At 39.2% G+C, this 26,390-nt stretch overlaps 1 protein-coding gene across 1 annotated transcript; it reads right to left on the bottom strand.

Annotated features, from left to right (window-relative positions):
- Positions 1–5,728: 5,728 nt before the first annotated feature.
- LOC104103167 (probable receptor-like protein kinase At5g24010) lies at positions 5,729–8,582 on the bottom strand. The gene has a single exon (XM_009611055.4). The coding sequence runs from the start codon at positions 8,469–8,471 to the stop codon at positions 5,967–5,969; it is 2,505 nt and encodes an 834-aa protein (XP_009609350.1). The 5' UTR covers positions 8,472–8,582; the 3' UTR covers positions 5,729–5,966.
- Between the last annotated feature and the right edge of the window lie 17,808 nt (positions 8,583–26,390).

The raw sequence follows: 26,390 nt of genomic DNA, 5'->3' as shown, positions 1-26,390 counted from the left end.
CACGTTTTTTACATTTCTATGTTACTTTTATGCGTTCTTTTACTTTACTGGTGCTTCTTCACTTTTTATTAAGTAAAAGTAAAATGTATCAATGTATTTCATATTTCATGAACCAATATGTCGAGACACACATCTAGTTATATTTACATGTATCACCAATTTCTTGCAACCATTCCCCTTTAATACAGCTTGATGAGACCATTTAAGTTTGTTCGGAATTCATATATGGTAGGATCGGGAAATCGGGTAGTGCGGAATTTAGCCAAACAACGGTATAATGACAATAACATAGACAATGAAAGTTGATAACAACGGCAATTAAAGCAGATAAAGAAGACACCGATTTACCGTGGTTCGGTCAAAGTGACCTACGCCCACAAGCGGAGAAGGGCAATTTTACTATAATAATAAGAGTACAAAAGAGAGTACAAAATTAGAATAAACACTTTAATTAATCCCAAATATCCTAAGAGAATAACCTCACAAGATCACTCTAAAGAAAGAGTTCACACAAGTGCTTCCCAACACTAACTCTCATACAAAATATTCTTAATAAAGGAGGAAAGAAAGAAACAAGAAATGAAGACTCAAGTCTTGTTGGTGTATCTAAAATGAACTAATGGCCTTCCCTTTTATAGGCAAAAATTCTTGGCCTCTTAGGTGTAAAAAAAGAGATATAACTTGTGCAAATGATATCACACAATGCAATATTTTTGGATCCCAAAGAATATTGCCGGCAAAGTCTACACTTTGTAAAGATGCTTATGCTTATGTGAGATGGACTCCATTAGCCAAAATATTGTCCATAATTACAAATCTCCACCTTGGCCTAATTTTGGCTGATATAGAAAATTTGCTTCACCTTCTCCGCAAAAGCCCCAATGGACATATGTCAAAATTTAATGCCATCAAAATCATACAAGTTGTCTGATACCGAAACTGTAGTAGGGCTGATAACAGTAGATTCCAATAATGTATACAATGAACCAGATCTGTGTGCTTTCATGATCACAAGAGCACCATGAGAAACTTTCAGAACTTCACCTTCACCTGTGTACTTGCACCCAAGAGATTCTAGAGTGCCCAAAAGGATGAGATTTTTCTTCAAGTCAGGAATATGTCTAACATCGGTGAGAGTTCTCACCATACCATCGTGCATTTTGATTCAGACTGTACCTTTTCCAATAACTTTGCAGGCAACATTGTTGCCTATCAAGACAACTCCACCTCCAATAGATTCATATATGGTAAATAAATTCCGATTGAGACACATATGATAAGAACAACCCGAATCTAAAATCCACTCATTGTTAGATTTGAAACTATTATTAGTTGCTAAAAAAATAGTTCCTTCAGTCTCATCAGCAGCTACACTTGCTTCGGTAGTGTTAGTATTTTTGTGCTCATTTTTCCTTTCCTTATGCCTTTCTTTATTTTTCAGTTTATAGCATTCGAAAGTAATGTGACCTTTCTTATGACAATAGCGACACTCTAAATTATTGTATCTGGATATGGAGTCGGATTTGCCCCTAACAAACAAGCCAACTTCCGCTTGAGTTCCACTAGCTTCCTCAGTAATATCAGTATCTATCTGTTCTTTTGATTTTAAGATAGATTTAATATCCTTATAAGAGATATTATCTTTTGCATAAAGTATAGTATCTCTTATGTGCTTAAAAGATGGGGGTAGAGAACAAAGTAGTAACACGACTTGATCCTCATCTTTAATTTCAGCATCTATATTACTCAAATCCATAAGAATGGAATCAAAGGTGTCAAGATGAGAGAGAATAGAGGTACCTTCACCCATACGAACTGTATAAAGCTTCTGCTTCAGGTAAAGTCTATTTTCCACCGTTCTCTTCATATATAAGGTTTTTAATTTTTCCCACATGCCTTTGGTTGTGGTTTCTACAGAAACTTCACGTAAAACCTCATTTGAGAGATTTAAAATGATACATGCTTTTGCCCTTTTGTCCATGACGGCAAACTCCTCATCCGTCATTTTATCCGGCTTCTTCTCCTTTTCTTGCAATGCCAAGTCTAAGCCATCCTGAATTAGGATTGCTTTCATCTTTAATTGCCATATTCTGAAGTTTGCACTTCGGTCAAATTTCTCAACATAAGTCTTTGTTATAGTCATTTTGGGTATTGAAACTAACCCGGTTAGATCCGGCTCTGATACCAATTTGTTAGGATCGGTAAACTGGGTAGTGCAAAATTTAGCCAAACAACGGTATAATGACAATAACAAAGATAATGAAAGTTGATAACAACGGCAATTAAAGCAAATAAAGAAGACACCAATTTAACGTGGTTCGGTCAAAGTGACCTGCGTCCACAAGTAGAGAGGAGCAATTTCACTATAACAATAAGAGTACAAAAGAGAGTACAAAATTAGAGTAAACACGTTAATTAATCTTAAATACCCTAAGAGAATAAGCTCACAAGATCACTCCAAAGAAAGGGTTCACACAAGTGCTTCCCAACACTAACTCTCATACAAAACACTCTTAATAAAGGAGGAAAGGAAGAAACAAGAAATGAATACTCAAGTCTTGTTGGTGTGTCTAAAATGAACTAACGGCCTTCCCTTTTATAGGCAAAAAAGTCTTGGCCTCTTAGGTGTAAAAGAAGAGATACAACTTGTGCAAATGATATCCATCACACAATGCAATATTTTTGGGTCCCAAAGAATATTACCAACAAAGTCTATACTTTGCAAAGATGTTTATGCTTATGTGAGATGGACTCTGTTAGCCAAAATATTGGCCATAATTACAATATATTTAAAGCTACTTATAAAAGTTGACAACTATATTTATTATTGTTAATATCTGCATGTTTTCTAACTGTTTGTTTTCAGATTTGTCACTTGTTCAACATCTTGAATACATTTGATTATGTGTCGAAAGTGTTCTTAAGTGAAAAATACTATATATTTTTATCCCAATTTAGTATATTTAATTATGATAAATATTATGATTTTGTGCGTGGATTGGATCTAATACGTTTGTTTTCATGTAAAAGTAATGATTCACGTAATAAAAAAGCTAAGGCACTAAAAAAGAATGTATAGTAGATTTCATTATTTATTCTGCATTACACAATCATTGCCTAAAAGGATGCCAAGGATCTTTTTGCTAAAAGAAATTGCTATAATTAGTAGTGCATATATGTAACCAACATAGAATAAGACAATATATGCAAAGAATGGAAAAAATGAATAATAATAAAATTCAATGCAGGCCAAAATCGAGGTAAATTTCACTATTGATGATTGCCAGTGACAAACTTGTGTCCTTCTCCAGGACTTGGACCTGAATCCTTAACTCCTCCAAGCGTTTGGCTGTAGATAAATTTATGGCCAACTCCAGGACTAGGACCATCTTTAATAGAACCCAAAGTTAACCAATTAAAACCCACGCCATTGGCATCAATCTTCAATATATTGAGAGGACGTGCTTCACAACCCAAAATGTTAATTGAAGTAACCAAAAGAATAAGCAAAATAAAGTCCACAAATCTTGCCATTTTGTTTGAGAGAAAAATAAAAGGCTAAATTGTGTTTTTTGTGCGATTAACCCCTCTGTCTGAAGACTAGCTAGATGGTCGTGCGGAGCTTTTGAAAGAGGGTAGCCTTGTGTAGGCACAGAAAATCAGAAGAGGCGATCCTAGACGACCGATCTAAGTTTGGGGGGAAAGAACTATCTTAGAATGTTGCACTAATAGTTGAGTTTGTTTAATTAGTAGGTACTTGTCATGTTTGTGTTGATTCAAGCCAATTTATACTAGTTGATGAGTGGCCTTGTTGTTGACCAGGCTGAAGGACTGAAGGTGGCTAATTTGTATTCAAATTCAACGTGAGTAATGATGTTAGATGAATTGATTTATCAAATGTAGGGAACTTAGGCAATTTCTTGCTTTAAGTCATTTCTAATCAGCTTAGAAATGTTGTAAATTGTGGACACGAGAGTCTAATTTGGGCAGCACCAACGTTTATAATTTCGATTTCTATGTTTTCTCTATTTATAGTAAAACCTTTCCTATACTGCAATGAGACTTAATTAATGTTTCAATGGCGATAGAGATTCACTAGCGACCTTGGTCTAGGCAGATTTCAATATATGCTACGGTAAACTTTTTTTTATATATATATATATATATATATATATATATATATATATATATATATATATATATATAATGTCTTAGGTTCAAGCGTTGAGAATGGAGAAACTATTGACAAACAACGTTTATCCTTTTATGGCCGCTACACAATGCAAATTCGAATTAGCCGAGCAAGAAATTCTGCCATTCGGATTGATTTAAGAGATGTTAAAGCCATGTTTTTATCCATGCCTTTGAAAGTTAATTAGCCATGTTGAGCAAATTGAAATTCATGCCTTTGAAAGTTTGAAAACTGTAGAGTGTAGAGCCGCCCTATATCTTTGACAGGTTGACGACGGCTTTTAGCTTACGTCTCAAAGTTAGTGTGCGTCTCTTGTCTACCTTGGAAGTTGGAAATGTCCGTACAGATATAGATACGGAGTACGGAATTTGAAGCTTACGAATTTAGAATTCTAATCTTTATAAGCTACTGATTTTCAAATTAATAAGTTATGTATAATTAATTTATTGGATTTTTAAGACAAATATAAAGTTGTAATCAAATATACTGAATTCGGCCAAACCCGCGATCGAAAAACTAGATCAACCCATATGTATGTATATTCTTCATTTGGAGTTCGTGATACTATAGTAATATTTAGCCCTAAAGAATTCAGGTCAACAATAGGTGGTTAGCTATAACTTTATCGTCAATTCTGCAATAATTAAGTTATAATTTTATACTTTCATTGTATGATTTCTTATCTTTATTTATTACTTAAACATTTTAATTATGCAACGAGACCACGAGTTGTCTGTTATTTTGCTGACTAAAAGCATAGAATTTGCCTAGTTGTTCCCTTTATATTATTTATGGAAATGAACGACAAAAATCCTTGTTTGGTGTTTTATTAATTTTTTCGACATCCGAAAGAACGCAGAATTGCCAGAGTTCCTATAGAAATCGTCCAATTCTGGCCAAATTCAAACAGAATAAGTTATGACTCGTTTTTTAACTTATCCAACAGATTGCGCCGTCACGACCAATTAAACTATTGAGTTAATGCGGACCAAATTAGTACAACACAATGAGTCAAAATACAATAAATGTAAACATACAAAATCGAATTTGGAGATGGAGAATTGGGTACACTTGGAAGAAACTTAAGCTAATAATTTAAGAAAAGTATATTAGCTTTTCACATTATTTTTTCAAAAGGAGCAAATTTAAAAAGGAGTGGAGGTTGGGTTATACGGCACGAGTCGGGTTATGACCCATCTTGACCTAAATAAACTTTGTGCATGTTGAACATGGCCAATTTATTGATTTGATCCGTTGGTCCGTTTTGACACAAAAGTTTGATCCAACCCGTAATTTACCACCTCCATGGCTGTGTTTGGTATGGCGAAAAATATTTCCAGAAAATAAGTCTTTTTGGCGACCAAACACCAAAATATTGTTTTTCATTAAAAGGGGAAAAATGACTTTCTTTGCTTATTTTTTTCTCCATTAGCCTATTTGAAATAGTTCTAAATTTTAGAGAGTATTGAGTAGTGAGACACTTTCTTCTGGAAAATGATTTTTGGAAAATACTTCCTTCGTACCAAACACACCCTATATAGCACCACATTTTTTATAAGCAGAAAATATGTCATATACTCTTATTACAGATATTGCTCGAGGCATTTGCCTGTTATCCAATAAAGAAAAATGAACCCTGACTATTACTCAGGAATACAGTTGCACCAAGGTTTTGGCATATGATATACAGAATTGCCTTAATTAACCAAAAGGAAGCAGAAGAAGACCGACTTACAACAGAATGAAGTGAGCTAACATATGCTAAGGCCAAAATTCATCTGGCTTCATCGATCACCAATTGCGAAAAAACCTCACTCTCACTGGCACTGGCAATACTTGTGCTTACATTTATAGAAGGTAAGCGAGGAATACCGGGCAATGCCAACTGCCACGAAATATCTGTGGTGCTATCTTCATGAAATTCTTGTGGCAATATTGCAGAGTGCTGAAGCTGTAGAGCATATTTCAAATCCCACAACACATCCACCATATTAGGCCTATCCGTACCATATTCTTGCAGGCATTTCTCTATTGTTTCCCCGAATTTTCTCAACGAGTTTGGCTTAATTTTACCTGCAAGCATTGGATCAATTATCTTTTCTAGCTGGTTTTCTTTTTGCCAAGAAAGTCCCCATTCAGCTAAGTTTACTTGATCCCTTGGAAGATGAGTGTTAACAGCTGGTCTAGCACAAAGCACTTCAAGAAGTACTACTCCAAAAGAGTAAACATCAGATTTTTGAGTGAGTTGCATGCATCTTATGTAATCAGGATCAAGATAACCGAAGCTACCCTTAACATCGGTACTAATATGTGTTAGATCAAGGGGACCTGATTTCGATAGACCAAAATCAGCAACTTTGGCAACATAATGTTCATCAAGAAGGATGTTTGTCGACTTAATATCCCTATGAATGATTGGACCATTTAAACCAGTGTGAAGATACTGTAGGCCTTCCGCTGCACCTATACAAATTTCGAGCCTTTGATCCCAAGATAATTCTGACCTTGAAGATGATTTACCAACATCTTCATTCGAACTGTACAAATGCTCTCTCAAAGTCCCCTTCTCCATGAATTCATACACAAGTATCATCTCGTTTCGTTCATCACAGTATCCAATCAATGAAACGAGACGTTGATGACGAATTTTGGACAAGACCGTTATCTCAGTTTGGAATTCCATAAGACCCTGACCATGTCCAGGCTCACTTCTTTTCACAGCCACTTTAACACCATCTCGTAAAGTTCCTTTGTAAACTTTCCCAAAACCACCCTCACCAATCATAAATTTTGGATCAAAGTTATCAGTAGCATAAACAATCTGAGCCAAAGGTATCTTTAACCCAAGGTTCATATCAGGAGTAGTGCTACCAATTGGAGAAGTTCTTACAGTAGTTCTGCTTTGTGAACTTGTTCCATTAGCATTCACAACTCGCCAGTCAACACTCTCAACAGGTTTTGCTTTTCTTGATTTCAAACAAAACAAGATAACCACTGCAGAAACTAAGATGAGAACCGCAACCACACCACCAACGGTAGCACCAACGATTATCAACAAACCACGATTCTTGGTCTGTCCATTTTCATCTGGAACTGATCCCCCTTCGTCAATCAGCTGCATGATTTCTACTCCATTTAGAAAAGCATTTTTAGTACGTGATTCGCTCCGGGGTCCAACAGAGATATTCATAAAACCAGAACCATCTGAATCCACCACAAAATCAATATAGAAAGGAGCTGCCAATTTTGGAACTATATCATATGGACTAATCGGCTGTCCAAATACACCATTCATATAGACATTGAAATTCGTTTGATTCCTTTCTTGACTAATGATGTCACAGAAATGTAGACGCACGAAAAATATACCATTCTTATTCACTTCAAAATGCCAAGTTATATTAAACAAGTTATCTTTTGTCTCATCAACTATATTCATTTCTTTGGCAGTTTTATAAACAAAGTCAGGAGCATCATATCCACTAGCCCCTCCTTCTTCTGTATCATAGTTAAGGCTATCGCTAAACATCGAATGGTTCTTTGCTGATTCTTTGATAATCAAGTAAGTATCATCAGGCAACCAATATCTCCTCATCGTATCATTTTCGGGCGTAATTACTGAACCACCAACATTGATCCTATGAATTACAGTTAAAGCACTCAAGGACAAATCCTTATTAATAATATTGCTATTTCCTTGACGAGTGATATGAGTAGCAGACTCAGGAATGAAATATTGAGGAGTAATAAATGCTTCTATAGCATTTACAAAGGCAAAAGATGATTCTTGAGGTTTAAAGCTGATTTTCAACTTAGAATCTTTCACAGGGAGCAGAAACTCTTTGATGACAGGACAAGTTACGTTACTTGGGACAGTAAAATTAGACAAAACCAGAAACCCAGATGCTAAAATGTCGAACTTCGCATTAAAAAGGTCAGGAAAAGGAAAGAAATGAAATCTTACTATGTAAAAACCAGTTTCGTCTGTTTCAAGTTCATATGAAGAATCTTGTCTGAAAATTCTGGCAGTTTCGTAGATAGCAGCTAAACCTGAAGAAATGGAGCCCTTAGCAGATCTACTGTGGCCGGAGAAGGTGACAGAGTCGGAGTTCATGTCGCCGTAAAAAGTGGTCATTCCGGCCGGGACGCTGGAATCTGAACCACAGTTGATGAAAAAGTTTTGAGGGAAAGTGTAATTAGCTGATGACGACATGGAATAGGAAGGTAAAGGGAGAAGGGAGAGAAGCAAAAAGGTGAAAAATGAAAGAAGATTTGCCATGGAAAGAAATGGCGGAGAAGAGTGTGTGAGCGGAAGTGAAGTGAAGAGTTCAATTATTATGCAGATGGAAATGAATGTGGAAAAAGAAGGATGATGAAGTTGACTGCATGTTGACTTGAACAGGACATACAACTTGACAAACTTCAAATAGTTCATTGGTTAAGGCTTTTTTTAATTTATATTTTTTTTTTGCAATTATTAGGCCAAGATTGGTTCAAAAATATTAAAAATAATTATTTGGTACTAGAGATAAAGATAATAATCTTTCCATAAAATATTGCGATTACTTATACCATAATTGTGATATCATTTTTGCACCACATTCTCCCACGGATAATAATTTCAAGATTGGCTAATCATGGATAAAATAAACTCTTTTCCTAGAGTCTTTTAAGAAGACCAATGTTAAAACTAAAATAAAGTTTACACAAGTTTATTTAGCGTAAAATCAAATACATGTTTTAGATTATACACAGTATAATATTCAATTCTTAAGATAATGAACCAAATAACTATCAAAAATATATTTACTAAATAATTAAGTTATTATTTTATCTCTATATTACAATCCTCATATTATAATTTCAAATATTACTTGATTATAACCTAAAAAATGTATAACTTAAGGAGGGTATAATTAGAAGATAAGGACATGGAATAGGAAGAGAAAGGAATAGGTGAAGAATACAACAACATATCAAGTATTATCTCACATCGTGGGGTTTGAAAAAAATAGTATGTACGCAGATCTTACCCATATTTTGTAAGAATATATAAATTGTTTCCAATAAATTCTCGGCTCACGAAAGCGAATAGCTGAAGAATGCAAAAAAGATTTGCCATGGAAAGAATGGCGGAGAAGAGTGAGAAGAAGGGAAGTGAAGAGGAGAATTATTTATGCATACGGAAATTAATTTTTGGCAGAATGTAAAAAAACGGACAATGAAATTGACTGCATGTTGACTACTTGACTTAGAACAAGACTACCACTGTAGCACTTGACAAATATCAGATTGTTCATTGGTTGGATTTCCTTTTCTTGCAATTCATAGGCCATGATTGGCTCAAAAACATTTGAAGGGGTTGTTTGGTGCGATAAGGATAATAATTTGGAATAAAAGGTGAAAATTATTTTATTTGTATTTGGTTAAGAAAATTTTATTTTTTATATAAGTAATCTTTGGATTATATACACAATAATTTTTTAGATTATTTTTATTTCATATTACATGTGAAATAACAATTTCAGGATTATCTAATCCTAGAATAAAACAATCAAAAGACAAAGGTGTCTTTCTCCGAATTTCATTCTGTATACGGTCAAAACCGATTTCGACCTTCGTATGATTAGTTAAGATTGGAACATAATGGACCGAAGGTCATCTTCATAATATCGAGATAAGATCTGAAGACAGGTTACCGAGCTCAAATTTCTGGGACCGATCAAATACCGAGCTCGAAGTTATTATCGAGCTCGAGTCCAAATCGAACTATGATGTGAAGCGGTGTCATCGAGCTTAAGAGTCAGAGACTGACCAATATCGAGCCCGGGTCGATACCGAGCCCCGAGTCAATATCGAGCTTGAGTCAATATCGAGTTTGAGTCAATATCGAGCTCGAGTTAATATCGAGCTCTAAATCTGGAAATCCACCGATACCAAATCCGATCAAGATCGAGCCAAGAGACAAGAGTCGTTACAGCCGCACTAAGGGAGTGAATCTCAGCGGAAATTAGGGAAAAACTAATCTATCATGGGATCCCACTATGTATTTTAATTATATCTAAAGTAGGATCCCTCCAGTATAAGAGGGATGGCTATTATTTCTGTAGGGATCAGACATTAAACGTTAAGGCATTCATACACTCTCATATTCAGATATTATCAGAGAGAAATACATAAGAGATTATCCTCTTGTGAGTTTTATACATTGATTCATCTTGCTCGTTTATAGATCACTCTCTATTCAATATTGATTGGTATTTCATTCTTTACAGTCGATACTCGATATATTTTTACTTACTTTATTGATTTGTGCCAAGTTATACCACGTATCCTTAGAACTATGTATAAATTCAACTCTATCTGTTATTCGGGTAAATAGTTTGGCGCCCACCGTGGGGCTAAGTATAACAGTGGTTATTTGGTACAAATCTCTACAAAACACACCACTTTACGCTTGCTCTCGGAAGTGTCTTTGATTTCAGGTTAGAAACAACAAACTCTCAATTAATGGCCCTACTTATCGACAATGAAATTGGCCTTTACGATGAAAACAACAACTTGACGCCCGAGGATGAAAGGCCGCTCGTCGATGTCGTTGGAGCTCAGATCAAAGTGCCAATAGACATTAATTCGCATGTGGCCATCGAGGCAAACCAATGTTCCGACCCTGAAAATAGCATTCATGGTGGAACTCGATCTGCAACTCAAAATACCTAAAACGTTGAGGAAAACGAAATCAGCTTGCGTATGATTTTCGAAATGTTGCAAGCTCAACAGGTAGCGATAGCTCAGTTGCAGAGCCAAACCCAGGCACTGAGCAGGCCGAAGCCTAGTCCTCCCCGAGAAGTCCCCCAGAAAACAGGGCCAACTATAGTAAGGTCAAATGAGCAAGAATCGGGGACTAATCCCGAAATTGCTAAGATACTTGAGTAACTGACAAAACAAATAGAGTCAGGAGAAAGCAGGATAGAAGCAAACGACAAAAAAATGGAAACGTATAACTCCAAGGCCGATCAGATCTCGGGGGCACCACCAGTATTGAAAGGGTTGGATTCTAAAAAATTCGTACAAAAGCCTTTTCCACCGAGCGCAGCTCCAAAATCGATCCCTAAGAAGTTTCGCATGCCCAAAATTCCTAAATATAATGGAACGACCGACCCCAACGAACATGTCACCTCTTGCACATGTGCCATTAAAGGGAACGATCTGGAAGACGACGAGATCGAATCTGTATTATTGAAAAAATTCGGTGAAACCCTTTCAAAGGGAGCAATAATATGGTATCATAATTTACCGCCTAATTCTATCTATTCTTTTGCTATGCTTGCAGATTCTTTCGTAAAAGCACATGCTGGGGCCATAAAGGTCGAGACCAGGAAGTCAGACCTATTCAAGGTAAGACAAAAAGATAACGAGATGATAAGAAAATTCGTATCTCGTTTCCAAATAGAACGAATGGATCTACCACCAGTCACAAACGATTGGGCTGTTCATGCTTTCACTCAAGGTCTAAACGAACGAAGCTCGATGGCTTCACGACGGTTGAAGCATAACCTGATCGAGTAACTAGGTATTACTTGGGCCGATATGCACAATCGGTATCAATCGAAAATTAGAGTCGAAGACGACCAGTTGGGTTCTGGGTCCGTTGTTAGAAGGGACATCAATCGAGAACCAAGGCCGATCAGAGACCGATACCGACCATATAGTAGAGACCATAGGGGGAACGAACCAAGACGTAACCCCGTACAAGGCGATAAAAGAAGTAATCGAGGCCAAGGGCCTCGGGGGCTGATAAGTAGGAATGGGTTCGACAGGCATACCAGACCTAAGGAAGTACCATGGTTATCGGAGTATAACTTCAGCATCGATGCATCCGCCATCGTATCGGCTATCGGACGCATCAAAGATACTAAATATCCTCGACATCTGTAGACCGATCCTGACCAGAGGAATCCCAATCAAATGTGCGAATATCATGGCACTCATGGCCATAGAACAGAAAATTGCAGGCAACTAAGAGAGGAGGTAGCCCGGTTATTCAATAAAGGGCATCTTTGAGAATTTTTAAGTGACAGGGCCAAAAACCATTTCAAAAACAGAGATTTCAGTAGACAAAACGAACAGGAAGAGCCACAACACATCATCCACATGATCATCAGTGGGATCGATATCCCTCAGGGGTCGGTGCTTAAACGCACTAAAATGTAGGTTGTAAAAGAGAAGCGATCTTGAACTCAAGATTACGCACCCATAGGAACCGTGTTCTTTAATGATGGAGATGCAGAAGGAGTCATGCAACCCCACAACGATGCACTGGTAATATCTGTACTTATGAATAAAACTCAATTTAAGCGTGTATTAATTGATCCAGGTAGCTCGATCAACATTATTAGATCGAAGGTCGTAGAGCAGCTCGGTCTACAGGAATAGTTCGTGCCCGCAACCCTGGTTCTAAACAGATTCAATATGGCATGTGAAACTACTAAGGGAGAGATAATTCTGCCAATAAAGGTGGCTGGAACTATCCAAGAAACGAAGTTTCACGTAATCGAAGGCGATATGAGGTACAACTCCCTTTTTGGAAGACCGTGGATCCACAATATGAGAGTTGTACCTTCGACCCTCCACCGGGTTCTAAAATTCCCAACATCGGAGGGAGTCAAAACAGTTTACGGAGAACAACCGACCGCAAGAGAAATGTTTACCATCGAGGAAGCATTTCTGATATCTTCACTATCGTCGACAAAAAGATCGGGCTCGAAGGGAAAACTTGATACCAAATAGCAATCACAAATGTCAGCTTCGACCTAACTAGAGAATCAGAAGACTGACGGAGATGATGAACATGGGGTCCCTCGATCCTTCGTGGTCCCCGATGATTCCGACGCTACCCAATCAACAGTCGAAAAACTAGAGGAAAATCACGCTAGTCGAATATCTGCCCGAATGTAAGGTATACCTGGGCACGGGGTTAGATCCCGAGCTCAGGAAATAACTTATTCAATCTCTTATAGCTAACATGAACTATTTTGCTTGATCCCATCTTGACATGACAGGGATCCCACCGGGAATCACCACTCATAGGCTAAGCTTGGACCCAAAATTTCATCCAGTAAAACAAAAAAGAAGGCCCCAGTCCGAGGTCAAACTTGCCTTCATCAAAGACGAGGTAACCAAACATCCTAAAATAGGGTCCATTCGGGAAGTAAAATATCCTAAATGGCTAGCAAATGTGGTGGTGGTCCCTAAAAAGGGGAACAAACTTAGAATGTGTATAGATTATAAAGACATGAATAAATCATGTTCTAAGAATTCTTTTCCTTTGCCTAATATCGATCGTATGATCGATGCCACAGTCGTCCACGAGACTCTCAGTTTTCTCGATGCCTATTCCGGGTACAACCAAATACAGATGAACCCGGAGGATCAGGAAAAGACCTCATTTATCACTAAAGACAGGACTTACTGTTATAATGTAATGCCATTCGGTCTAAAAAATGCTGGTACAACTTATCAACGCTTAGTAAATCGAATGTTCGAAAAGCAAATAGGAAAATCAATGGAGGTTTATATTGATGACATGTTAGTTAAATTCCTGTGAGCAGAGGACTATTTAAAGCATTTGCAGGAAACTTTCGACATAATAAGGGAGTACAATAAGAAGTTCAATCCTGAAAAATGTGCATTCGGGGTTGGCTCGGGAAACTTTCTCGGTTTCATGGTGTCTAATAGAGGAATCAAGATTAACCCCGCTAAATTCAAAGACATCAAGGAGATCACAGTGGTGGATAATGTAAAGGTCGTATAGAGGCTAACGGGACGGATAGCCGCCCTGGGACCATTCATTTCGAGATCCTCAGATAGGAACCACCGATTTTTCTCTCTGCTTAAAAAGAAAAGCAATTTTGCATGGACTCCGGAATGTCAGCAGGTTTTGGAAGAGCTAAAACGGTATTTATCGAGCCCTCCGTTGGTTCATACCCTGAAGACAGACGAACAACTTTATCTGTATCTAGCTTTCTTGGAGATAGCGGTAAGTGGAGTCCTAATTCGAGAAGAGCAAGGTACGCAATTCCCTATTTATTATGTCAGTCAAACTTTAGGTGAGGCCGAAACTAGATATACACACTTAGAAAAATTAGCGCTTGCTTTAATAAGTGCCTCTAGGAAACTAAAACCATATTTCCAGTGCCATCCGATACATGTTGTAACAACTTATCCTCTACGAAATATTTTACACAAACCTGAGCTTTCAGGTCGATTGGCCAAATGGGCCATAGAGATCGGCGGGTACGACATCGAGTATCGACCTCGAACCGCTATCAAATTTCAAATCTTAGCATACTTCGTGGCTGAATTTACGCCGTCCTTCATACTCGAGATTGAAAAAGAATTACTGATAAAATTGGGTACCATTTCGGGGGTCTGGACCCTCTTTACGGATAGTGCCTCGAACGCAAAGGGGTCCTGACTGGGCATCGTACTAAAAGCACCCACAGGTAATGTAGTTAGATAGTCTATTAAAACTACAAAATTGACTAACAATGAGGCCAAGTATGAGGTCGTAATTGCAGGTCTCGAACTAGCTAGAAGTTTGGGAGACGAGGTTGTAGAGGCTAAGTGTGACTCCCTCCTCGTGGTAAATCAAGTCAACGGGACTTTTGAAGTCCGAGAAGATCGAATGCAGAGGTACTTGGATAAATTACAAGTGACTCTACATCGATTTAAGGAATGGAATTTGCAACATGTACTTCGAGAGCAAAACAGTGAGGCCGACGCTCTTGCAAACTTAGGTTCGTCGGTCGAGGATGACGAACTCAACTCGGGGACTGTCGTACAACTCATTAAATCGGTAATCGAAGAAGGCCACGCCGAGATAAACTCCACGAGTTTAACTTGGGATTGGAAAAATAAATACATAGAGTACTTCAAGAATGGGAAGCTTCCTTCAGATCCAAAAGAATCAAGGGCTCTGCGCACAAAGGCAGCACGGTTCACCTTATCCACAGATGGAACGCTATTAAGGAGGATGTTCGATGGTCCATTGGCGATATGTTTGGGACCGGGAGACACCGATTACATTTTACGAGAAATTCACGAAGGCACTTGTGGAAATCATTCCGGTGCCGATTCGTTGGTGCAAAAAATAATCAGAGCAGGGTATTATTGGACCGATATGAACAAGGATGCACAGGAATTCATTCAAAAATGCGACAAATACCAAAGACATGCGCCCATGATTCATCAACCCGGGGAACTTCTCCACTCGGTCCTATCTCCATGGACTTTCATGAAATGGGGGATGGACATCGTCGGCCCCCTCCCATCAGTCCCAGGTAAGGCTCAGTTTATTTTGTTTATGACTGATTATTTCTCTAAATGGGTTGAAGCACAGGCTTTCGAGAAAATCAGAGAAAAGGAAGTAATAGACTTCATCTGGGACCACATCATATGTCGGTTTGGGATGCCATTCGAGATTGTATGTGATAATAGAAAGCAATTCATCAGCAGTAAAGTAACTAAATTTCTCGAGGACCACAAAATCAAAAGGATCCTATGAACACCTTATCATCCCAGCGGGAACGGACAAGCCGAATCGATTAACAAACGCTAAAGGAAAATGGAGAGAAATACTACCCAAAATCATATGGGCATACCGCACAACATCGAAATCCAGTACCGGAGCGACACCATTCTCGTTAGTTTATGGCACCGAAGCTTTTATCCCGGTTGAGGTCGGAGAACCTAGAATCAGGTTTCGTATGCAACAAATGAGTCGAATAACGAGACAATGAACACGAGCCTAGAATTATTGGACGAAAAACGAGAAGCAACTCTCGTCCGTTTAGCTGCCCAAAAATAGCGGATCGAAAGGTATTATAATCGAAGAACCAATCTTCGATATTATAAAATCGGGGACTTAGTGCTAAGTAAAGTCACCCTCAATACCCGAAATTCAAATAAAGGAAAACTGGGTCAGAATTGGGAAGGACCGTATCAGATTTTCGAAATCGTCAGAAAAAGATCCTACAAGCTCGGTGTAATAAACGGCAAACAACTACCAAGCAATTGAAACGTGTCGCACCTAAAGCGATAATACTGTTAAGGTACGACCTCCTATGTTCATTTATATTTCAAAACTAACCCTTGCAGGAGTTCAACCAGGAACAGGGATGGATTATTCAACCCGAAGCCTTTAGGCCTGAAAGCACGCGTTGCACTCTTTTTTCCTTAGACCGGTTTTGTCCCAAATGGATTTTTTGGCAAGGTTTTTAATGAGGCAACCATTGATCGTGCTAACTTAGAACAATTCAACAGTATCCGAGGCCTCCTTACAATAAACCTCGAATACTGGGGGGCATTACCCTCGAGTATAACAAAACAAATTTGATTATTAAGTTCGATGCAAGGAATTTACTTCATAACAACAGGGTTTCGATAGAAAAAATTGTAAGAGCCAAATGGTCAAAACAAACCATGCTTGTATAGTTTGCTAGATCCCTGGTACAAAATACGAACACATGTATAATGACATAAAGAGAAATTTTTCTTTACCGATATCTCATATCTCAGAATCCATCCTCTATTTCGTGATCTATTATGCAAACAGTATTAAGCCCCACATAATCCTAAGGGCTACATCACTTCGAGTTCGAGCAAAACTCTCACTCGACCATAAATCCTATGGGCTACATTACTTCGCGTTCGAGCAAACACTCACTCGATCACTAAGCCTACGGGCTACATTACTTCGAGTTCAAGCAAACACTCACTCGACTATAAAGCCTACGGGCTACATTACTTCGAGTTTGAGAAAACACTCACTCGACTACTAAGTCTATGGTCTACATTACTTCGAGTTCGAGCAAAACCTCACTCGACTATTTAAGCCTAAGGGCTACTCTTATTTCGAGTTCGAGCAGTCACTCACTCGATCATAAAGCCTAAGGGCCACTCTTATCTCAAGTTCGAGAAAACACTCACTCGACCGTAAAGCCTAAGGGCTACTCTTACTTCGAGTTAGAGCAAACACTCACTCGACTACTAAGCCTACGGGCTACATTACTTCGAGTTCGAGCAAACACTCACTCGACTACTAAGCCTACGGGCTATATTACTTCGAGTTCGAGCAAACACTCACTCGACCATAAAGCCCACGGGCTACATTACTTCGAGTTCGAGCAAACACTCACTCGACTACTAAGCCTAAGGGCTACTCTTACTTCGAGTTCGACTAGTCACTCACTCAACCATAAAGCCTACGGGCTACATTACTTCGAGTTCGAGCAAACACTCACTCAATCGTAAAGCCTAAGGGCTACTCTTACTTCGAGTTCGAGCAAAAACTCACTCGACCATAAAGCCTACCGGCTATATTACTTCGAGTTCGAGCAAACACTCACTCGACTACTAAGCCTAAGGGCTACTCTTACATCTAGTTCGAGCAGTCACTCACTAGACTATAAAGCCTAAGGGCCACTCTTACCTCGAGTTCGAGCAAACACTCACTCGACTGTAAATCCTAAGGGCTACTTTTACTTCGAGTTCGAGCAAACACTCACTCGACCATAAAGCCTACAGGATACATTACTTCGAGTTCGAGCAAGAACTCACTCGACTACTAAGCCTAAGGGCTACTCTTACTTCGAGTTCGAGCAATTAGTCACTCGACTATAAAGCCTAAGGGCTACTCTTACTTTGAGTTCGAGAAAAATACTCACTCGACTGATAAGCCTAAGGGCTATACTTCGAGTTCGAGCAAACACTCGCTCGACCGTAAAGCCTAAGGGCTACTCTTACTTCGAGTTCGAGCAAACACTCACTCGACTATTAAGCCTAAGGGCTACTCTTACTTCGAGCTCGAGCAAATACTCACTTGACTATTAAGCCTAAGGGCTACTCTTACTTTGAGTTTTAGCAAATACTCACTCTGTCTGATCTTGGTGAGCCTTGGCCAACTCGGCTCGAAGATCTTTGATCTCTTCCTCTTTCTACCCACTAAGAAGTTTGATGGCATTTCTCTCCTCCGAAAGCCCTCGAAAGTCGGCCTCACGTCGGCTCAGCTCTGCCCGAGACTTGGAAAATGCCTCTTGATGAAGAGCTAAAGCCTATATGAAAAAGAGAAAAAGTTAGGCAGAAAATGGAAAAATATGACATCAACAAAGGGAATCGAGACTTACCCGATTCAGGGCCCGTTGAGCCTCGAAGAAAAGACCTGATGCGTCACTCGGGCCGGCAACATCCTCGATACCGGTAAACAAATCACGAAAAGGGTCCTATCCCTCATGGGCCTTGTCAACCTCGAGGGTCCCCAAAGCTCGGACTTCCCGAATCGCCTTTTCGGAAAATTTAGGGAGAGTAGGCGAGTCTCCGATTACTATTTCCCCAAGCGGGTCGCTTGGGGCGTTCTCCTCGGTTCGAAGAGCTTAAGGGCCGGCCCCTTCAGATATACCCACCGTTTGTCGACTTCGGTGGGAGGCATCCTCGATCTCCAACGACTCGGGGACTTTGCCCGAGTCCTTCTCCGATATCCCCTCAGTACGAGACTGAGCCTCATCAACCGCCATCGACCCAGCTGCCTTTAGGGCATCGATGGTTTTCTTCACTCGGGCCTCCAGTATGGAGCCGTCATTTTCTTCTTCTTCTTCTTCTTCTTCTTCTTCTTCATCCCTTATACGCCGAACAGATTCTTTGGTCAGAGGGATGGTATTCCTCCTCGGCTTACGAGCCGTCCTTGTCTTAAGTTTTGGATCCTCGGAAGTAGAGGCCCTTTTTCTCTTGTTGTCCTTCGCCGATTTTGGAACCAGGGCCGAAGTCTCTTCCTCGCCATATGGGGGACTCATGACCGCATCTTTGCCTAGGCTTACACACAATAAAATTGGTTAAGTATAAAAAAGACATTTTGTTCGAATCATCGAAGACATGGGAAAGAGACTTACCATGAGTTTTAGCCTCTCATCGGCCCATTTGCTAAGTCGCGCCACGAGCGCTCAGCATATGTGGAGGTCGTAGCCAGGTCCCGTACCCAGCTCTTAAGGTTAGGAATAACACCGGGCATCCAAGCAACCGCTACATCACAGAAAAGGATATCGGTGAGAAAGAAATAATGGAGCAAAACAATAGGAGCTAACAATAGAATTATGCTTACGCTTCATGTTCCATTCCTTAGGAAATGGCATCTTCTCGGCTGGGATTAGTTCGGAAGTCTTCACTCGAACGAACCTGCCCATCTAGCATCGGTCTTTGTCCTCGTCTATGCTGGAGAACAACACTTTGTTAGCCCGATACTGGAGTTTTATTAACCCACCTCGATAGAGGCAAGGGCTGTACAATCTGATGAGGTGGTCGAGGGTGAAAGTCATCCCCTCGACTTTGCTCACGAAGAAGCGGATCAGAATAACAATTCGCCAAAAAGAAGGATGGATTTGGCCTAGGGTTATTTGGTATTGGTGGCAAAAATCGATGACAACTGGGTCGAGGGGGCCCAACGTGAAAGGGTAAGTATAAACACTTAAAAACCCTTTCACATGAGTAGTAATATCTTCTTCGGGAGCCGGGATTATCACTTCTTTGTTCTCCCAATTGCAATCTTTCCTTACCTATTTAAGATATCCCTCAGTTATCGAGCACATGTACCTCGATACTGGCTCTCATCAACCGGGAACCAGGGAAGCTTTGTCGATCTTAAAATCATAGGTAAGAACACACCCCCAGGGAACACACTCCTCGGGTCATGGCTCCACCGGTGTTTTGTGTTCTAAAGAGGGATTTTGCAGTAAGAATCACAGATTTACAAAGGAAGAACTTAGAAGATGCGAAAAAAAACTTAGAAGATTTTTAGATTGGAGATGTAAAAGTAAAAAATGGTAAAAAGAGGAGCTATTCATAGGGTTGGCAATGACGGTTCAATATCAGCAATGGCCGACCATCTTCTGACACGCATTTAATGCGTTGGTAACTGAACCGACGGGACATCGTCGGGCTTGATGTAAACGTCAGTGTATATCTAGTCATATCGTTAGAAAATCATGTTGTTTTTCGCCACATTCTTCCCGAGAAACGAGGGGACTATCTGTATATGGTCAAAATCGGTTTCGACCTTCGTATGATTAGTCAAGATTGGAATATAATGGACCGAAGGTCATCTTCATAATATCGAGATGAGATCTGAAGATAGGTTACCGAGCTCAAATTTCTGGGACCGATCAAATACCGAGCTCGAGTCCAAATCGAACTATGATGTGAAGCGGTGTCGTCGAGCTTAAGAGCCAGAGACCGACCAATATCGAGCCCGAGTCGATACCGAGCCCCGAGTCAATATCGAGCTCGAGTCAATATCGAGCTCGAGTTAATATCAAGCTTTAAATCTGAAAATCGACCAATACCAAATCCCATAAAGATGAAGCCACGAGACAAGAGTCGTTACAGCCGCACTAAGGGAGAGAATCTCGGCGGAAATTAGGGAAAAACTAATCTATCATGGGATCCTCACTATGTATTTTTAATTATATCTTAAGTAGGATCCCTACACTATAAAAGGGATGGCTATTATTTCTGTAGGGATCAGACATTAAACATTAAGGCATTCATACACTCTCATATTCAGATATTATCACAGAGAAATACAATAGAGATTATCCTCTTGTGAGTTTTATACATTGATTCATCTTGCTCGTTTATAGATCATTCTCTATTCAATATTGATTGGTATTTCATTCTTTACGGTCGATATTAATAAAATAAAATAAAAAAAGAAAAAGAAAAAGATATTCGATATATATTTACTTGCTTTTTCGATTTGTGCCAAGTTATATCACGTATCATTAGAACTACGTATAAATTCAACTCTATCTGTTTTTCAGGTGAACACATCCTTTCAAAGTCTTTTAAGAAGGTCAATGTTCACATGGGAAACAAGAGTTTATCCAAAGTTGTCTAGTGTATTGCAATCCCATTATAATTTGTTGGCAAACCATAAGACTCATACGTTAATGTTTAAGAAGTTTTACATTATTAGATCACTTAAAGGATAAGATAAATACAAAAACGGCCCTCAAAGTCAGCCTCAATTTTTATTTTGACACCTCATCTAAAGCCCGTACCTATATTGAACATTCTAACCCAAACAAAAAATGTGTCTATTGATCACCTCACAAATGGATGTTCAGGGAAGCAAAGCCAAGTGGAGCTGAGCTTCTTGTTAGTAAGATATAATTCGGTCACAAAACACTATCTTTTTAGCAGCTTCAACTTCCAATAATGACTTAAGTAAGTATTATTAACAAGAAGTTGTTAGATATTCTCAATGAGTGGCTTAATGTGCTTCTGTCTATCCAATATCCATTTTGTACCAGTTTTTAGTTCTAACTCTATTGTTGTATTTCACTACCTAAAGTTGCTATAAGCCCCCGAACTCTGATAAGATGAAATTCAAAAACTGTTGGACAGTACATAATAGCATACTGAACCATCTTTGATCTGTTTGTTATCTTATGCCTTATTTTGCTGATTATGCCCTCTCCATGCACGTAATGGCCTTGTCTTTTTGGTGTTATTTTCATTTTATCTGTTTTACAAGAGTCAGTAAGCAAGAGCATAACCGTTTCACACTTTCTTGGAAAAAAGGTAGCAAGTTTCACCACATATATACCATTCGCAGTTAAGATGTAAAATCCTTTAACATCTTAACAAGTGAAAAAATTACTCCGCTTGAATAGATTTTTGCATTGAGGTAGGTGGTGAAATATTCGAAATATTGAAGTAGTTAATGAAATGATTTGAAGTGGTATTACTATCTTCCTGTTTTGAATTGTTGGGAAGAGAAATATTCTTACCTAAGGTTGAGCATATCCAAGAAAGACACAATTTGTTGCCTTGGGGACAAGTTTGTTTTCTCTTTCAGTGCGGGCAGGTGCGGGGCGGGGTAGGTTTGACCTTATACACAGGTGCGGAGCAGGGTGAGGCGGGTTGAAGGTTTCCTCCGGCTATGAGTTAGATTTTCAGTCACTACTATGAGTTTGCCTTGATTTAATGTTTACCGAAATCAACCTCTCCAAAATGGATTAGTTGTTCATATTCTAATGACTTTGTATTAAAATTAACAATAAACGAGATTGATTAATTTTTAATGACCGGTAAAACTTAACATAGTGAAGTTGTCAGTTTTAAGATTTAACAACTGTTAACAATCTGCTTCTCTTCAACTTTCAAAATTTAGATTGCTTAATTCATTATTAATAGTAGAGTTAGCGACTCCTTTTTTTCAGCAATTTCTATGCTAATTTAAGGCTTACATCGTTGTAACAAGAATTTGTCAACACAGAGTGTGAATCTAGCTAGTTCTGTACATATATTTTGCTGCACTTTAAGGTAAGTTTAGAATCACTTAAGTTAGTTTATTAAATGTTAATATTACAGTTTGTATTTAGCATAAGATTTTGGTTGTTAGTAACAAAATGTCGAACATTAAACAGCACATTTGAATTGAATTGCATTGGGCTGTGAAGTCATATATTTTAGCAAAATTATAACGGAATGAAGAAAAACAACTTTTGCCGGGCGGGGGCAGGACTGGTCTTTGATGCGGGGCAGTTGAAACAGAAAAATTACTGTGCGGGGCGGGTTAGAAATTTGTGGGTTAAGTCTCAACCCTCCCGCCCGTCTCGGTTGCCATCCCTACTCTCTCTCTTTATACAGCATGTAGGGACTTGATCAATGATAAACAAATGACTTAAAACAAGAACAGTGAGTACTAAGAGTAAGTATTCAAATAATGGTTTTGGACTAGGCTAGTATTATGTGTATACTATAGTCTTTTTCATTAGGTGTTATGCATCAAGCTTTTCAATGTCTTTGTAGAATCAATTTATTTTTGCCTCTTCCATAGTTTCTGTTAGGTAGAACAAGCATCACGTAAACTTTGATGTCACGATCCAAAATCCAATTAGTTTTGATGTCACCTAACCCAACCTGCTAGGTAAGCCAATTAATAACTGTCCAATTTATGAGATTTATTGAGACAAGTGAATGATAAAATAACTAAACCTTTATACATTTTTCAAGGACTCGTAGTACAAATTATGAGCTTCTAAGATTTAGATTTTTACAAGACTAGACTGAAATAATTACAACATTTGGTTGAAATGTAAATGAACATAATTCGAATCTAATGCTACCAATGACAAGTGATAGACATAACTGGAACGCAGGTACATCTTCAGATCTAGCTCCCGCTGTACGCAACAACATCAGCATCCAACATCTGCACGCAAGGTGCAGAAGTGTAGTATGAGTACAACCGACCCCATGTATTCAATAAGTAAAAAAATTAACCTTAGGTTGAAAGTAGTGACGAGTTGGAACAAGGGTCGTGGTCCAACACCAATAGCCAACAACAATTCATAACAACATAATAAAAATGATACAAGAAATAATTCAGAGGTATAATGCTCAACTCGTTCACAGTTACGGGAGAATAGGCATGTTTTTCAAAGATGTTAGTAAAACTCAGTCCTTTTCATCAAATCACCAGAGATATGAGTAAATCTAAAAACTGTAATTTTTCCCAAAAAATGTTTCAACAATGATTAAGATGTTTCATTTTTAGATAGCATGAGGAAAGTACATCTCTATACCTACATGTCAATATGCAAGTGAAATCATGAATGTTACCAAAACCGGGTAGCATGAGGAAATGCATCTCTATGCATGTACCTCAAGTGCACCTATCACATGCAATGCACCTCAGTTATGAACTCATGTACTCACACTCTCAGAGTACTCAATCTCACTGCCTCGTATTTTCACTCACTATGCTCAATACTCAGCACACTCAGTACTGTACAGGGCAAAGAAATCCTTATACCACTATCAAGCCATACCGGGCAATGAGGCTGATGCTACTACCGATACAGAGAAAGATAAGGACTTTGTTTCTATCGATGTGAAATCCATTCTATTTCTCTAATGCGCATGTCGTCCGATCAGTCTACTCTGCTTTAGTATGCCCTAGGGAAAAAAGCGGAGCTCCTTCTTGTTGTGTCCGATCCCCAAAGCATTGAAAAAGAAAAGGGGGAACTTACCTAGTGAGAAGTCTTACCATGGGAGTTTATACCTCTATTGGCAATCCCTCTTAAGCAGTGGTGTCCGGTCACCAAGAAATTCTATTGATTCCGTTCAGCGAAAGGGAAGTTGTCCTTCTACCACGAGTTTTATACCCCTTCTCCCCCAAGGATCATCCAGGTCAATCTGCATGAGTTTTGCTATTCATACATGAGCCATAGAAACAATCTGCCTGCCTAAAATAAGGCTTTGTGAATAAGCAGTTCCATAAGCTCCAGTTACAATTCACTGACCGAGTAGCTACAACTTCAAGAGGGGAATTCGCGTAAAAGGAGCCCAAATATAATAAATCCAGGACAGATCCAGCCCAATGCAAATGAATCCAGCGCAGATCCAGCCCAAAATTCCATAGCAACTACACCCACTGTGGATGTGCAGACTTCGGAGGGGTCGTTCCGACCCAAGCGCTATAATAAGCCAAATCCTGGCATGAATCAATAAAGCCTGCTGTGGCGTGCAGCCCGATCCCATAAATATCACTTACAACAGGCCCTCGACCTCACTCAGTCATCAATCTCTCCAGTCTCTCGGGATCACAATGTCATGAAATATCAGCCCAAAATGATGTATCAATAAATAGTAATAGAGACTGAGATATGATATGCAAATGAATGAGTATGACTAAGTCCGTAATTGCAATGTAAGAAAATAACTCGACAGTAGAAATGACCTTAGTGGGTCCCAACAGGATAAGCATAGAGCCTAGACATGATTTCTTACATGGATCACAGCTCAATTACTCTAGCACGTAGAAATTTCATAGATACAAATAAGATTAGGTAACTACACAGTACCAAAGAAATAATCGAGTCACAATTCACAAGGTTCACGCCCACACGCCCGTCACCTATCATGTGCGTCACCTCAACACCAAACACATATCACGTATATTCAGGGGCTCATACCCTCATCACCAAGTTTAGAAGTGTTACTTACCTCGAATAAGCCAAATCCACCACCTAGCAAGCCAAACGGTGCTCCAAAAATGTCATCCCGTGCGTACTAACTTCCGAACAGCTCAAAACTAGCCAAAAGCAACTCAAGAACATCACATAATGCTAAAGGAAATAACTCCAAATGATAAAGGTCGAATCTTTAATCCAAACTCCGAAGTCAACCAAAATGTCAAACCTAGGGCCCGCGCCTCGGAACCTGACAAAATTCACAACATCCGACAACCCATTCAATTACGAGTCCAACCATACTAGTTTCACTCAAATCTGACTCCGAATCGATGTTCAAAACTCGAAAATTCATTCTATGAAACTTTAGACAAAACCCCCCAATTTCTCTTTTTAAATCATCAACCAAATGCCAAAAACGAGTATAGATTCGTGAAATATAATCAAAACCGAGTTAAGAATGTTTATTTCAACTCGTGCGGTGAAATTCCTCTCCCAAGCCGCCCAAACCGAGCTCCAAAAATCTATAAATGGGTAAAAATATCAAACCCTCGAACTTAAAGCATTCTGCCCAGCACTATTAGCATTTGCGGACAGTAGGCTGCTTCTGCGACGTTCGCTTCTGCGACATAATCCTTCGCTCCTAGAAAACAGCTTGGGCCAGTACCCCATCGCATCTGCGGTAAACAAGTTTCGCTTCTGCAAAGGTCTTCGCGTCTGCTCTCCAACTCATCGCACCTGCGCTGTCGCAGGTGCGCCAATTTTCTCGCTTCTGCGACCACAGTGCTAGTCCTCCAGTTCCGCTTTTGCACCTCATTCCTCGTACCCCCGACTCTCACACCTGCGCCCAGTGGTCCGCAGGCGCGACCACACCAGACTTTACCCAGAACCAGCCTCCTTCAGCAAATGCAACATGCGACAAAAATGATCCGAACCTCGTCCGAAACTCATCCGAGCCACTCGGGACCCCGTCCAAATATACCAACAAGTCTCATAACATAATACGGACCTACTCGAGGCCTCAAATCACGCATAATAACATCAAAACGACGAATCGCACCTCAAATCGAACTCGATGAACTTTTGAACTTTCAACTTCCAAAACTCGCACCAAATCATATTAAATCAACCCAGAATGAGCTCAAATTTTTCACACACATCCCAAATGA

Source organism: Nicotiana tomentosiformis, chromosome 5 (assembly GCF_000390325.3).
Source record: "Nicotiana tomentosiformis chromosome 5, ASM39032v3, whole genome shotgun sequence".
NCBI lineage: Eukaryota > Viridiplantae > Streptophyta > Magnoliopsida > Solanales > Solanaceae > Nicotiana > Nicotiana tomentosiformis.
Note: the sequence above shows the minus strand (reverse complement) of the source record. Positions and strands in the feature narration are given on the sequence as shown.